Source organism: Hemiscyllium ocellatum, chromosome 2, assembly GCF_020745735.1.
Source record: "Hemiscyllium ocellatum isolate sHemOce1 chromosome 2, sHemOce1.pat.X.cur, whole genome shotgun sequence".
Lineage (NCBI taxonomy): Eukaryota > Metazoa > Chordata > Chondrichthyes > Orectolobiformes > Hemiscylliidae > Hemiscyllium > Hemiscyllium ocellatum.
The window spans coordinates 149,643,041-149,658,557 of record NC_083402.1 but is presented as its reverse complement, the minus strand read 5'-3'; the positions used below and the strand labels follow the sequence as shown (position 1 = coordinate 149,658,557).

The window sequence follows — 15,517 nt, the reverse complement described above, 5'->3', positions numbered from 1 at the left end:
TTTTTAAGACACTCCTTTTGAAAACCTATCTCTTTGAGCAAGCTTTTACTCGTCCCTCCTAATCTCTCTCTCATTTTGTTTCCTAATACTCCTGTGAAGTATCCCAGGAAATTTCAGTATGTTAAATTTGTTAGTGATATTGGTAATTGTTGACAACAAAGAAAACCAATGTGTGTGGTTGCTTTATTTAAGCTGATGTAGGTATATAACGTTCTGATAACATTGCCATAAACAGGCAATACATTTTCAATTGCTGCCTGAACTGCTATGCTCTTCCAGCACCACTACTCCAGAATACGTTTTCAAAGTTTACCATAATGCATGTTCTGTCCTTTATCCGTCAAGTATCTATTTATTGTCCTCAGTTTTAGGAATTAGCTCAGTATAAGTTAGTTTCTGCTGCACACAAAACTTACACCTCTGTTCTCATTCCCCTCACCCCCCCCCCATTTGAACCATGAAGCATATTCAATGTCACATGCCTTTCCAGAAGCTGGAATCTGATCAAAGTTATCTGTTTGTTCATATTGACATATTATATTCACTTGTTTGACTGAAACCTGATCTGGTTCCTGCTGATGAGTCAAAAGCTGATTTTATTTTGACATATTGCAAAAATACGATTGAATTTTCTGACCTTTGGATTACTGTGAACCTGCTGACAAAGCAATCGCAATACTTCATTTGCATTACTTTTGCTGCAGATTTGAGAGAGGCTACAGGTTTGCCTTCTGAAATTGGTGGTTGGAAATGGGTTGTGTGTGCCTGACCACCAGCTGAGCTGTAAGGTTGAAAGAAGCTTGTCTTGGAGATCTTTGTCTTTGAATTACCAATACAGTATTGTGCACTTAGTGTTTGCATTGTGGTGCTTAAAATAAGAAAAACTCCATTTCAAGTCATAGAGTTATACAGCACAGAAACAGACCCTTCGGCGCAACTTGTCCATGCTGACCAGATATCCCAATCTGACCCAGTCCCATTTGCCAGCATTTGGTCCATATCCCTCTAAACCCTCCCTATTCATATACCTATCCAGATATATTTTTTAAATGCTGTAATTGTACCAGCCTCCACCACTTCCTCTGACAGCTCATTCCATACACACTGCACGGAAAAAGTCACCCCTCCAGTGCTTTGTAAATCTTTCCCCTCTCACCTTATACCTATGCCCTCTAGGTTTGGACTCCTCCAAACCAGGGAAAAGACCTTGTCTATTTACCCTATCCATGTCCCTCATGATTTAATAAACCTCTATAAGGTTACCCCTCAGCCTTTGATGCTCCAGGGAAAACAGCCCCAGCCGATGCAGCCTCTCCCTATAGCTCAAACTTAAGAAATTTGTTCTTGTTTAAATGATATGGCATCTGTTGGCAGGTGTTTCATAGTGACCCATTACATGCACCTGGCATCAAATCCATCTCCATTTTAACTAATTGGAAGAGGTATTTGCTTGAAAACCCAATTGAGATAAGTGTCAGGATATTATCTCAAAGGCAGCCAGCACTCTGTAAGGGACTGTATGACTTTTCCTTCTACTTAGTGAATTCCCGTTCTGTATATGGAAGGTGGGTAAATCGTAAATTATGTTTCAATGGAAATTAGATCCAAGGTGTACTCTGTTTATTTTGAAATTGATTGAGTGGCCCTCCTCCGGGCTATACTGAATTGCTAATCAGTTTGTGTTTGGAACAAAGGTCAGTTCAGAATACGCTGATGGAAAAGTCCAAGTGGATTTCTACAAAAGGATCAAAACCGAAATAGAACATAGGAACAGGGGTAGACCATTTAGCCCCTCCAAACCTGTTCCACCAATCAGAGATTGTGGCTGATCTGTGGCCTAACTCCATATACCTGCCTTTAGACCATATGCCTTTAATACCATTACTGAAGAAAAAATCCATCTCTGATTTCAAATTATCACCTGATCCAGCATCCGCTGCTGTGTGAGAGGGAGAGGTCCAAAGCGCTCCCAGCCTTTGTGTGGAAAGGTGCTTTCTAACATCTCTCCTGAATGGTCTGTCCCTCATTCTCAGACCATGCCCCTTGCTCCAGAATCCCCAACTAGTGGATGTAGTTTATCTTTATCTATCTTGTCTTTTCCCTTTAATATCTCAAACATCAGTCAAATCACCTCCTAACCTTGTAAATTCTAGAGAATTTTAATTTGTATGATTTCTCTTCATGACTTAAGCCCTGAAGTCTAGTAAATCTGAAAACCGATAATGGAAATCACAGGGGCTGCGGCAGCATCTGTGGAGAGTGAGCAAGCTAACGTTGAGTCTAGATGATTCTTCCTCTCAATTTAAAACGTTAGCTTGGTCTCTCCCAAAAGATGCTGCCTGACCTGTTGTGATTTCCACCATCTTCTGTTTTCAGCACAGTTTCCAGCATCTGCAGTAATTTACTCTTGTTCTTGTAAATCTACTTAGTACTCCTCCAAGATCAATGTATCCTCCCTAAGGTGTGGTGTCAGTACTCGAAGAGGCATCATACCAGGGTTTTGTATGACTGCAGTATAAGATCTGTGACCTTATACTCCAGGCAACAGTGAGGACTGCAGATGCTGGAGATCAGAGTCAAGATTAGAGTGATCCTGATGAAGGGCTCCTGCCTGAATTGTCAATTTTCCTGCATCTCGGGTGCTTCCTGACCTGCTGTGCTTTTCCAGCACCACTATAATCTGTCCTTATACTTCAGCCAGCTTCTTGATTATTTTCTGCACCTTTTCATGAATGTAGTACTTACTGCAACGTAGATCAAAGTGTCATTGGGCAATTGCTTTCGCTCTCTCTCTTTCCTCCCCACCACCTCCCTCCTTCCCTGCTTATGACAAGATGGAAGAAAACACACTGTTTTGCACAGAAACAGCACTGGGCTGGAAGCACCCAAAACCATGACCCTTACTGCGTCACAGTTTCTTGTTCAGTCATGCCATCGTGGGGAAGTGCAAACTGGACACTAAGTGCCTGCCCAAAGAAGGAATAGAAACCAAAAAGTCTGTATTCCTTGGCTGCTCTACCTTTGTTTAGATTGGAGTGGGAGATTATATCGTCTAACAAGCAAAACAAAATTTTGTGTGTACTCTGCTGAAGCTTGCTGTAGGTTAATTTATGATACACAAGGATGCTGCATGGGTTATGACTTTGATTCTTTATGTCTGTGTTAGACGAGAACTAGAGCAGTGAGAGGAAGTTTGCAACTTTGTAGGAAGATGTCTCAGGATAAACACACCAACTGCAGAAAGCCTGGCTAGGCTGTTATTGGAAGACCAAGTTGTAAAATACAAAATCGCCAGCTTTGAGGATTGATCAAAATCTTTGTCCTGAAACACTCAAGAGAAAATCAGCAACTGAAATAAAGCAGAAGAATTGGGGACGCTGGAAATCTGAAACAAAAACAGAAATTGTTGGAGATACTCAGCAGGTCTGGTAACATCTGTGGGGAGAAAACAGGATAAGTTTTGAGTTCCGTGACCCTTCAAGTGTCTAGTCACCAGATTTGAATCGTTAACTCTGTTTCCTCCACACGGATACTGAGATCTACCTGAGTTTATCCAGCAATTTCTGTCTTAGTGTCAGAGAATGTTGGACAGTACAGCCCCTAAAGATAAAGTCGCCATACTCTTTAGATGTACACAACACTGAAATCAGCGGTGTAAGTCTTTTCCTAGTTTCCCTTAGCAAAATGCAGCATCATATATTTATCTAAATTTAAACTCCACCTGTCACTTCTTGGCCCACTGGCCCTTCTGTTCAAGATCTCACAATCTCCGAGATCACCTTCACAGTTAGCTAATTGACCCTTACCTCCTATATTCTCATTGTTGATATTCATGATGAAAATCCGTGTACCTAGAATCAGTCCCTGAGGTACATGGCTGGTTGCAGGTCTCCAGACCGATTTAACAAAGCTCTACCACCAGCCCCGCCCTCTTATTAAGGGCTGCTCTCTTATTTCGACAGAGACGGTTTAACCAGAGGGTAACCGTGTCTCAGGTGAGCCAAGAAGTTGAGCAGGAGAGTCATGGTAACCTCAGCCGGTGTGGGAATTGAACCCACACTTTGCATCGCAATCCAGCTATCCAACCAGCTAAGCTAACTGGCCATCTGCATGATGTCCCAGATTTATGAGGGGAATCAACTTGTAAAGATTTCACTGTCTCCTAGTAGATGAAAGGCACATTGCATTTCAACAGTTTGTAATCACACGTTGACAAAAGGAAAGATCAATATCGGTCTGTATTGGGAATATCATGAAATCTTACATATCAGGCCGAGTTGGCAAGGAAACGGTGTTGGCAAAGGCACCTGGCCATAAAAATAAAACATCCAGCATTGTGTTGTCATGCATGTCTGAAAGGTCAAAACTGAAATCAGCTTCAAGAGAAGCTACCATACAGACATTGGTTTAAAAAGTCAAATTTGTGAGGGAAACTTGCTAGCCCAAAAATTATGTGCTTGATTTTTAAGTGGGTAATATTATTGAGTATTAATATGTTCAATTTGGGCTCAAAAGGACCACTGCAATGACATAACGTCAAAGCAGAACATGAAATTGTTCATATTAATTCTTCAAAATTTACTTTGTAACAAAAATCTTGCAAACTTTGTACATTTCATTCAACACAATACAAATACCCATTAGAAATTACCTGCAATAGTTTGCATTCAAAGTCACAATGCTCACTATCCGAATCCCTGTGCAATTAGTTCCAATAAGTTGGTTGCATAACATCACCATGTGGACCCATATGGTTATCTTCGTAATTGGCAATATTGCTGGTGACTTCAACATCATAACTCCATAATAAGGGACATGAAGACAGACTGTTGAGTAGGCAGGTAATAGAAGGATACGGACCACGTGCAGGCGGATGGGACTAGTTTAGAATAACATCATGGACAGCACAGGCATGATGGGCTGAAGGGTCGATTCCTGTGCTGTACTGTTCTGCAGTTTTTCCATAAATGATTGTCTTTGATAGTCCACCTTTTAGAAATGAATCTCTTCTAGTCACGATTGGACGGGGAAGTTGGTAGCTTTTATTGTTCTAATTGAAATGTGACAAAAGCTGTGTGGTAATGAGGATCAAAACTCTTTGTGGCCAAGCAAAGGGTCGACAAGATTGTGCCATTGATCGATGATTAAATTGTGCCTTTGGTGAATCCGATGCATCACTTAGCACTGGCCTTGAGCTCAATAATATCATTTTCCTTTGTACCTCCGAGTTTATAGATCAGATTGGTCTGTGGGTGGTGTGACCAGTTTCTTTATTCAAGTTATCTCATTATGTCACATTTCTTTTTCTTTCAGCTTGAACTGGCTTTGTACTTGGGTTTTTTCCTCCAAAGTAGATTATGTAACATCTGGTTAACAGGTTCTCACTAGAATTGAGTGAAATGAAAATCCTAGATGTGCCTTTAAATTTATGAATTACGATAATTATATCAAAGTAATTAGCAATCACAATGCAGTTTGATCCCTGAGAAACTTGGGTAATTGTTTACTTGAAGTATATGGAAAAATAAATGTTCTCAGACTATAAATTGTAGGGCTAACGTTTACATGAGAACTTCAACACCAGTATATATGGTATTTGTGAGAAGCATGTCTATGAATAAATTCTGTTTGTGGAGCCTGTGGAATGTGAGTCAACAGGATAGCCTATGACTACTTAAGTCGTTTAAATGTTTGCTATTGTGAAGTATTAGCATCAGTTTATTTGTACAAGACATAAGCAAACAAAATAAAAACTTCTTTTAGAGAATCCTAGAGTCATACAGCATGGAAACAGACCCTACAGTCCAACCAGTCCATACCGAATATAATCCCAAACTAAACCAGCCCCAGCTGCCTGCTCCAGGCCCATATCCCTCCAAACCCTTTCCTATTCATGTACCTATCTAAATGTCTTGTAAACATTGTAATTGTACCCATTTCCAGCACCTCCTGAGGAAGTTTATTCCACGTCTGAACCACCCTCTGTAAGAAAACAAAATCCTTTACCTAAGATGATAAAATAAATTGTAAGATACTTTCTGAAATTTCACATCCCCATTTGATCAGTCGTTTTTTTTGGTGGTTTCTGTATGTGTCTTTCTAGAAGTCAGGAAAGCCAGCGATGAATTTAACACCATTTGATATGTCTCCCAATGGATTAAAAATTTGGTTAATCCAGTTTTTGCACACTGTCAAATTAAATATGAAAGCACACCTTCTGAACATCATAGGATGGGTTTTCCAACATTTTAAAGAAAATTAGTTTTTCTTTTCATTACCATCTTTTTTCCCTTTTTTTCCATTTCCTTCTGTGTATGGTTTCCAAATCCAGGCACTGGTGACCATCTGAAACACCCCCAAATGGCCACTCTTGTAATACTAGAAAAATCGCATCATCTTTGGATCCCACAGGCATCCTGAACAAATCTTTTTCGATCAATAAATGTTTGGCAGTATAGGCACTGAGGAGCCAAGACCCTGGTCAGACATTAAAGCCAGTTTACAGTTAGTTGACACTCTGGCTGAAACCATCCAACAGACTGGGCCTCAAACTTACCTGAGATTTTTCATTTGATTAGATTATGCCTGTATCCAAAAAGCTACTGGAAAGACTTCTTTGAAAATTGTCTAGAATTGAATCCAGATGGTTTTGTAGTACCGTGTGCAATTCTTTTGTATTTCTAAGCTCAATTGTTATGCACCATGCAGTGAAAGTGATGCTGATTTATGCCACTGGAGACAAATTGTGCCAACTCCATATTGGTGATCATGTAATTAACACACATATTTTCTTTTTCCTTTTCCAGGTTGCATGACTGACTGGACTTGATGCATGGTGGTTGCATGACTAATGTCTTTGTGGATTTATGAATAAACAGATGCAGATATGGCTCACACTGTGATTAATGGGAGTGTTCCAGGTAATAGACTTTATTATTGTAAGATCATACTGTGGGCATTTTCCATGGCAAAATCAAAGCCATAACACATCACTTTTAGATCCAATAGGATTTCAATTCCAAATAAATGGAGCAGGCTGTCAATGTAAAACACTTCTTCTGCTGAAATGACTAGATTTGCTTTTCTGTAATGAAATAATGAATCGATAACAAACTCAAATGATTTCATCAATATAAAACTTAATGAAATGAATGTTACAGTATAAATGAATGTACTTTATTAGGTGTCAATATTTCATTTGTAACAGCATGTAATTAGTGGTGAAAAATTGATGCTAACTTCAATGCATTTGCAAGTGACAAATTTCATTACAATTTTACTCAAAGACATCGCACCTTGGAGAAGTATGGAAAAATTCCCTATTGGATAGCGAGTATCACAATTGCTCAGCCTCTACTTTGTTCTTAACACTGCTTAACCAAATGACTCTTTCAGTCTCCACTATGCAAGTTCTGGCACTTGTGTGCATCATTGGATGCACTAGGAGTTTTTACATTTCTGACATAATTGCAGAATTAGTTTTCATTATACTGTATGTCATAGAGTCGGCTGATTCATTCTTTTCTGGTATTGGGGTCAATGTTGTAACATTTTCAAGATGTCTCAATTTATCTTCACACCAGTATTACCATACCTGACGGTAGCTCACTACCAGGTCCTTAGCTTCAGCTATACAGGCCTTTGATTTTGCAGCCAAAATTTGTTTTAAACAAAAGTTCTTTGCCAGTTATACCTTAGTAGCTATGATCTCAGTCATAGAACGTTTTCTGTTAGCTCCATAGTGTTTTCTCAGACCAACACAATTAATGCCAATCACTGTATTCAGCTTACCGAAAGGGAAGCTACACAAATACCCCTGTCCTAAATGATGGAGCAGCTCAGCGCATCAGTGCAAATGGTAAGGCCAAAATATTTGCAATAATCTCCAGCCAAAAATGCCAAGTGGATGGTCCATCTTAGCCCCTTCCTGAGGTCTCCAATGCCATCAGTGTCAACTTTAGTCAATTTGTGACATTAAGAAGTGCTGGAAGGCACTGAATGATACAAAGATTATGTGACCTGACAACATTCTGTCAACAGTATTGTGGTCTTGTGCTCCAGAACTAAAAGATAAAGGTAGGGAAAGTCACCCTAGAGCTACTCTCACATTAGAGAGAGAGACGGCTGGTGGTGGTTTAATCTGAGGGCCACCATGCCTCAGGCAAGGGAGAGGTTGAGAAGAAGAGTCCTTCATGGTAATCTCAGCCAGTGTGGGAATTGAACCCTGGCTATTGTCCTCACTCTGCATTGCAAACCAGCCATCCAACCAACTGAACTAACTGACACCGAGCCACTCCTTGGTCAGGTTGTTCAGTAGAATTACAACACTGGCATTTAGCCAGGAATGGGATGTTACTTGGGTGTGTCTGAACCTCCCTAGACAGGACAAACCCAAATGAAAGCGAAGTATGTGGATGCTGGAATTCTGCAATTTCAACATAACTTACTGTAGAATCTCAGCAGGTCTGGTGGCATCTGTGGAGAGAGAATCAGAGTCAAGAGAAAGAGTGTAAACTTTTTGAGTTGCAGTAAACGGATGAAGGATGGTGGGTAGAAGGAAGATAAGCTTCATCCCTTCTTCAATAGCACTTGGTGCTGTATTCTATGAGGATCTTCATTCACTGTAAAGCTTTGGAACATTGCACAGTGTTTCAGTGCACGAGTGAATGCATTTGAGTGAGGAAAGTGAGTTGGGCAGTGGGGAGGATGGCAGTGAGGTTATTTGGGGTTGGGATTCAACATCGGTTGTATAATTGCATAGATGCTAGACATAATTTTATTTTTACCTCCGATAATTTTAATCTGTCCAGCATTTCGCAGATAAATATCCAGGCAACTAATTGGAAATTCCAAGATCTTTCTGTGACTCTGCCTCTGAGTGGAAGGCGTTTTCACATGGTCCTGCAGAGAAGGGGAAATTGCCCACCAGGCTTTCCAGGCAATCTCCATGGAGCCTGTTTGTCTTATCCTCAGCTGAGTCATGACCAGCATCTTTCAAATAATGTCCAGTCAAGATCCAGGAAGTGGAAGCTTTGGGCCATGATCTCCACACCAGAACTACATCTTAAAAATGGGAGATGACCTCCATTTGAATCATTGATCTTTAAAGAGACTGAGGTCAGCTTAAGGGCTACTAAGGAAATGGCCAGAGTTGATTTTGGATCTAGGTATTACAGGGAAGCTGTCAAACTTGTAATCATTCAATTTCCCACTGTAGGATAAATAAAGTGACTAGGGAAAGCTTGGACTAATTTAGCTGTGGAGTAAAGTTTGATGCCATCTTGTATATTTCCTTAATTTGATGCTGTTACAAATAGTTGAGGTACTTTGATGCCTTGTCCTTGGTGGCCTGGACAAAGGGAGAAGATAGTCCTACAAAGTTCTTTTTATGTATAATTTGGGGAAATAAGTGTCAATCAGTATCTGAATTTCTGCTGCCTTTTTTTTGATAAAGTTTGGTGATAAGATAAGAGATATAATGCATTTTCGACTACCCCATGTCTGCATCTATGAAAATTCTCCTTCATTGTCATTTACTTTAAATCATCTTTCACAGCTCCACGTCAATCTTAGCACAGAATTGACTGTAAATTGCCAGATAAAACAATTAAGCATTAAATTGATAACTTTATAGTTAACTTAAAATAACAGAATCAATGTTTCAAAATTATAGTTTCTGTCTAGAACAGCCTGATTTGAATTGTAAATAGTTTAGCATTAACCTGAACACAGAAAGCCAGACGTGCAGATTAATGCGTAATTTAACAATCTGCATTTTTATTTTCTGAAAGGCTTACATCTTTTGAGATGTAAGTGCTAAGTGGTGTATGACAGTATAACATTCCTTCCCCCACAGCTACCATTTTATATCCTTAGTTGTAAACTGTTGTTCCTCCTAAAGATTTGTAGCCAGCCAGTGTAACTTCTTATTCTCAATTCCTTGCCATTTTTGTTCTGATGTAACGTACAACAGCAAGTGTTGGTCTTGGGCTGTGAGTGAGTGAGTGTTTGCATGTGTCAAACTAAATGAACATTTAGACTTTGTTTCATTGAATACTCTTTTCTTAATGAATGGAGACATATGGATCATGCAATTGTAAAGATTACGTTAACTGAGTAGAATTAAGCTTTTTAAATTTTTTTTTCTTTAACTTTTTCTCTTTCTAATTCTCCTTTAAAAATTTTCACTTTTTTTGTAAAACTAGACATGGCAATAAATTGTTGTTCTATTCTATTCTACCTTTTCTTTTTCACTTTCCCCCACAGCCATGGTTAGCTGCAGTTTTATAGCCTTTGTTGTAAAATATTGTTGTCAAGGATTTGTAGCTGAGGAGTGTTTCTTATTTACTTACCTTCAATTCTTTGTCCCTTTTATTTGAGCTTAGAATGCTGTGCAGAAACCAGCCGCAATGCTTAGTCTCTGAAATCAATCAGTAAATAAGTATTGGGTACAAGTTGAAGTTGTGATTCTCATGATATTGGATGCACATCCTCCGAGAAATACACTTTGAACTTCTCTAATCTCAAAGGCCTTGTGTAGATCAAGCAGGGCTGAAACTGCAGCACCGCTGTGATTGACTCTTAATTGTTGAGCAAGTCATTCTGCTGTATAAAACTGCTGGGAGAAAGGTCCAAAAGCAGAGAAGCCGAATTCTTCAGCCCAGATACTGGAAGTGACAACATTGTAAACCCTGTAAAGTCTGCCTGGGTAATGTCAAAGGGCTTGTGCCAGAAATTGGAGAACAGTCTCACAGACTTGGAAAGCAACAACCTGACATACTCATATTCACACAGTCATACCTTACAGGTAATGTACCAGACAACACTGTTCCATCCCTAGTTCCATCCACTGACAGCACAGTCCCACCAGGGATGGTGCAATAGGATTATACAAGCTGGATGAAGTAGCTCTGTGAGTCCTCAACATTCACTCCGAGCCCCATGAAACCTCGTTCTATTAGCTGGACAATGAGCAGGGAACACTCTTGTGGATCACCAACCCTTGGCTCTCTCTTGGCTGATGAATCCGTGTTTCTCCATGTTGAACCTTACTACAAGGAACCACAATGCAGTCATGGTAGGGTACTGAATGTAGAAAATAGGAGTAGGCCATTCAGCCCTTTGAACCTGTTCTGCCAGGAGAAAATGAGAACTGCAGATGCTGGAGATCCGAGCTGAAACTGTGTTGCTGAAAAAGCGCAGCAGGTCAGGCAGCATCCAAGGAGCAGGAGAATCAAGCTTGGCACACTCTCCTCATTCCTGAAGAAGGGCTCATGCCCGAAACGTCGATTCTCCTGCTCCTTGGATGCTGCCTGACCTGCTGCGCTTTTCCAGCAACACATTTCCAACCTGTTCTGCCATTCAGTATGAACATGGCTGATCATCTAAACTCTGCAACCTGTTGCCATTTTCTCCCCATATCCTTAGATCTTTTTTAATCTAAGGAGCTATATCTAGCTCCTTCTTGAAAACATTCAATAGTTTGGCCTCAACTACATTCTGTGGCAGAGAATTCCACAGACTCCCCACTGTCTGGGTGAAGGTATTTCTGCTCATCTCAGCCCTCTGCCCTTCCCTCAGACTGAGACACAGTTCTGCTTCTGGACTTTCTGATTGTTGGGATTATCCTTCCTGAGATTATCATGCCTCATCGTGTTAGAATTTTATCGGTTTCTACGAGATCCTTCTAGACACCACCCCACCATCAAACCCCCACCCCCCTTCCCTCCCACCCCCACCTCCTGCACTCGAGGAACCAGATGGGAGTGACTGCCCTTGGTATCAAGGAAACACTAAGATGGTAAAATATAGGATTATTACTGAACCATTGAGGCTACTCTGCCATTCAATCGTGGCTGATATTTTTCTCAACTCCTGCCTTCTCCCCATAACCCTCGATACCCTGATTAATCACAAACCTCTCTGAGTGACTTAAAGACAATGACTTAGCCTCCACAGCCCTCTGTGGCAATGCATTCCACAGATTTACCACTCTTTTTAGCTGAAGAAATTCCTCCTTATCTGAGTTCTAACCTTTCACTCTGAAGCTGTGCCCTTGAGGCCTAGTCCCTCCGAGTGGAACGATCTTCTCCATATCCACTCTATGCTCGCTTTGAGCAAAACTTCAGAAGAGAGGCAACACCTATCCCGACGAGTCCTGACAAGCCTATCTCAACAGTCACTGCATCAGAGGTCAGATCAGTTTTCCTTTGTGTGAACCCAAGGAAAACGATCAGACCAGACAGACTACCAGGCCGTGCACTCAGAGCAGCAGTGCTAACCACTGTGGGCGGCACGGTGGCACAGTGGTTAGCACTGCTGCCTCACAGCGCCTGAGACCCGGGTTCAATTCCCGACTCAGGCGACTGACTGTGGGGAGTTTGCACGTTCTCCCCGTGTCTGCGTGGGTTTCCTCCGGGTGCTCCGGTTTCCTCCCACAGTCCAAAGATGTGCGGGTCAGGTGAATTGGCCATGCTAAATTGCCCGTAGTGTTAGGTAAGGGGTAAATATAGGGGGTAGGGGTATGGGTGGGTTGCGCTTCAGTAGGTCGGTGTGGACTTGTTGGGCCGAAGGGCCTGTTTCTACACTGTAAGTAATCTAATCTAATCTAAAAAAAGCATGTGCACATCAATTGGCAGAGGTCTTCTTGGAAATCTTCAACCTCTCCCTGCAGCAGGCCACTGTCCCTGCCTGTTTCAGGAGGGCCAACATCATCCCTGTGCCCAAGGAGGCTTATCTCAATGGCTATCGCTCAATGACTATGACTGTGACTTGGTACACGTGACAATAAATTCAATTCACTATATTCAAGGGTCCCAGGATTTTGTAAGTTTCAATGAGATCCTCCCTCATTCTTCTAAACATCAAATAGTACAAACCCAGAGTCCTCAGCCATTCCTCATACAATGAATTTGATAAGAGTATGGCATTAGCCAACCCTAGCAGAACTGAAACCAGTGGGAAGTAGAGGGGAAACACGACTGGTTGGAGCCATATTTAGTACAAAAGATGGCAGTTATCGAAGATCATTCAGCTTAGCCCCAAGGCATCACTGCAGGATTTCCTCATGTAAACTCTTTATTGAGCCTATTTTTCTAATCAACCTGTTCAGGGATGCTATTACACCCCTCTGGAGTAGGTGGGACTTGAACAAGGAGTAGGTACACCACCACTTGTCACAAGACGGCCTGGTGTTCCTCGGGTAGTATCTAACAGCTAACAGCTACCTCATTGACCTTCTCTCTATCATTGGGTCAGAAGTGCAACTAATGTTTGCACAATGTTCAGAACAAATCATAACTCAATTACCGAAACAATCTGTTTAGATACGCAGCAAGATCTGGATAACCTCCAGGCTTGGGCTAATGAAAAGCACATTACAACGACAAAGACCATTTCTAAAGACATTTCCCCTTCAATTTTCAAATATCAAGATCCTGGGAAATACCATTGATCAGAAACAGCTGGACTAGTCTTATCAATTCAAAACAGCTAAGAGACTGGATTCTGCACTTAGCGGTGTTAGCATTTGAATTACTAAGCTTGTACACCACCTACAAGATGCAGTGGCATCAGTGCGACCTTGTTCTCCATTGGCCCGGGTGTGTGCAGCTTCAACACTTGATCTCGCTGCTTGATGGGTGGTGAACGAGGTGCCCCGTGCACAGTCTGTCCCATCCATGAGATGTATTGCAGCAACTGACCAGGGCTGCTTCAGCAATTTCTAAACCCTACAACCTCCACCACCTCAAAAGACAAGGACAACAGATAAATGGGATCACCACCCAACTGCAGGTTCCTTTCCAAGCCCCACACCATCCTGACTTGGAACTGTATCATGGTTCCTTCAGTGTCCTTGGTCAAACTCCTGGAACACTCACTCTAACAGCATGGTCGATGTACCTATAGCACTTTGGCTCGGCAAGCATTTATAGTCCATCCCCAAATGTCCTTGGGAAGGCAAACCACATTCTTGAATTGCTGAGTGAATGATGTCCATGTCACATGGAATAAGCCTTAAAAAGATTTAGTGACGGGTGTCGTTTTTCGGATCACATCATTTCACCAAATAGGCTTTTTAATTAGCAGCTTTCTAAGGTACTGCAGCTTGCTCGTTTGCGGATGCGATCACCATTTTCCAGTTCACAATGTTGACAGAAACGATCTTACTTCACCTGGTGATTCCAATGAATGGGGGTTCAAAACTTGAAAAAAGTCATGAGCTTTATTCCTGTTGCAGCAGCTACAAACCTGGTGGAGACTCGAGTTTGCCTTGTTTAGGTGGGATTTTATTTCCACTAGTGATTTGAGGCTTTTAGAACATTTTCTTTTCAGTTTTTAATGGTTGAGTTTAGTTTGATTATACAGAATAATGCAATTTTTCAATGATTTACATTTTAGGATCTTATTTCATCAGTTTGGCCATTTTTCAATGGAAGCTGCTAAATATATTAACCAATAGAAGCCTTTTTGTCGCAAACTTAGGATTCTGGATAATTTGAATAAAATGTCAAAATATAATCTCTGTAAATGCATTTCATTTTCCATTTTCTCTATGTGGGTTGTGTTGGGACCAAACCACAAAGGAAATATTAAGGCCGAATCTTTGAATCCTGTTTAAACCAAAGTTTTTCTCTTCCTTCTCGTGGGTGTTGAATTTTGCCAGTGTACAGTTCATGCTGCTTTCTGGCACTTTGCCCAGGTTACTATTCTTCATGCGTTTGTCTAGACAATAGACATGTTCAGGTTGTTTGAGGCTAGCTGAGCCTGATCCAGTCAGCGCTGAAGGTTTCCCAGCGGGTTTACTGTATTACTGTTGGGAGTGGCCATACTACTACTTGAGGTGCTGAGGGAAATTTGCAGTGTGCCAAAAACAGCACGGAAACTAACTGAATCAAACCAGAAGGGGAAGGGTTTCTGTTTCGTGGTGCCTCCTCTTAAGCAAGGTTGAGAAAAATCCTGATTGGGGTAATGAAAATATTGGTAGAAGCTGAATGTACAATGAACCTTCATCTTGATTCATGGGTCACTCATAATGCTGACTAGATCTGACCCAACTTTGTCACATGAGGTGCCATACCAGTCTCTTGAAAGTAAATTGTTTCATGGTCTTCATGTTTTACCTTCTTTGTTCCACTCTGTCATTGGCAATCACTCACTCATGACCTCGCTCTCCACCTAGCAAAATTCCATGTCACTGGTCCTGGGTTCTGTGGGTCATTGTGTGGCTGATGAGCCTGATCCTAAAGCCCTATCTCTGACCACACGCCTGACAGGTACTTCCGGGAGGTGGGATTGGTCCTTCACCTCAAGATTGCTGATAATCCATTCTCCAGTGCCTCCTCTTTCTGCTGGGTGTTCTCAATAAATTGTGTCCTCTAAGTTGGTCCGTGTTGAATGAGGGTCTTGCACACATTGCCAACTGTGTTGCATTTCTTGAGGAAAACTTTGAAATACTTCCTTTGTCCTCTTCTTGTACAAGTGCCTTCCTTGAGCTGGGTGAAGGCGGTTTGTTTTG

The 15,517-nt window shown here is 41.3% G+C and overlaps 1 protein-coding gene across 5 annotated transcripts in view; it reads left to right on the top strand.

The window, feature by feature from the left end:
* The window catches only part of kank1a (KN motif and ankyrin repeat domains 1a), a 247,208-nt gene that overhangs the window by 155,255 nt on the left and 76,436 nt on the right, over positions 1-15,517 (top strand). For 4 of the 5 annotated variants that reach the window (XM_060841121.1, XM_060841130.1, XM_060841139.1 and 1 more), the window contains exon 2: positions 6,807-6,920. The exons of the other annotated variant lie outside the window; for it this stretch is intronic. In XM_060841121.1, the coding sequence (XP_060697104.1) occupies positions 6,887-6,920 (34 nt within the window). In that variant the 5' untranslated portion in view covers positions 6,807-6,886. The remainder of the gene's footprint in view (positions 1-6,806; positions 6,921-15,517) is intronic. 5 annotated transcript variants of the gene reach the window in all.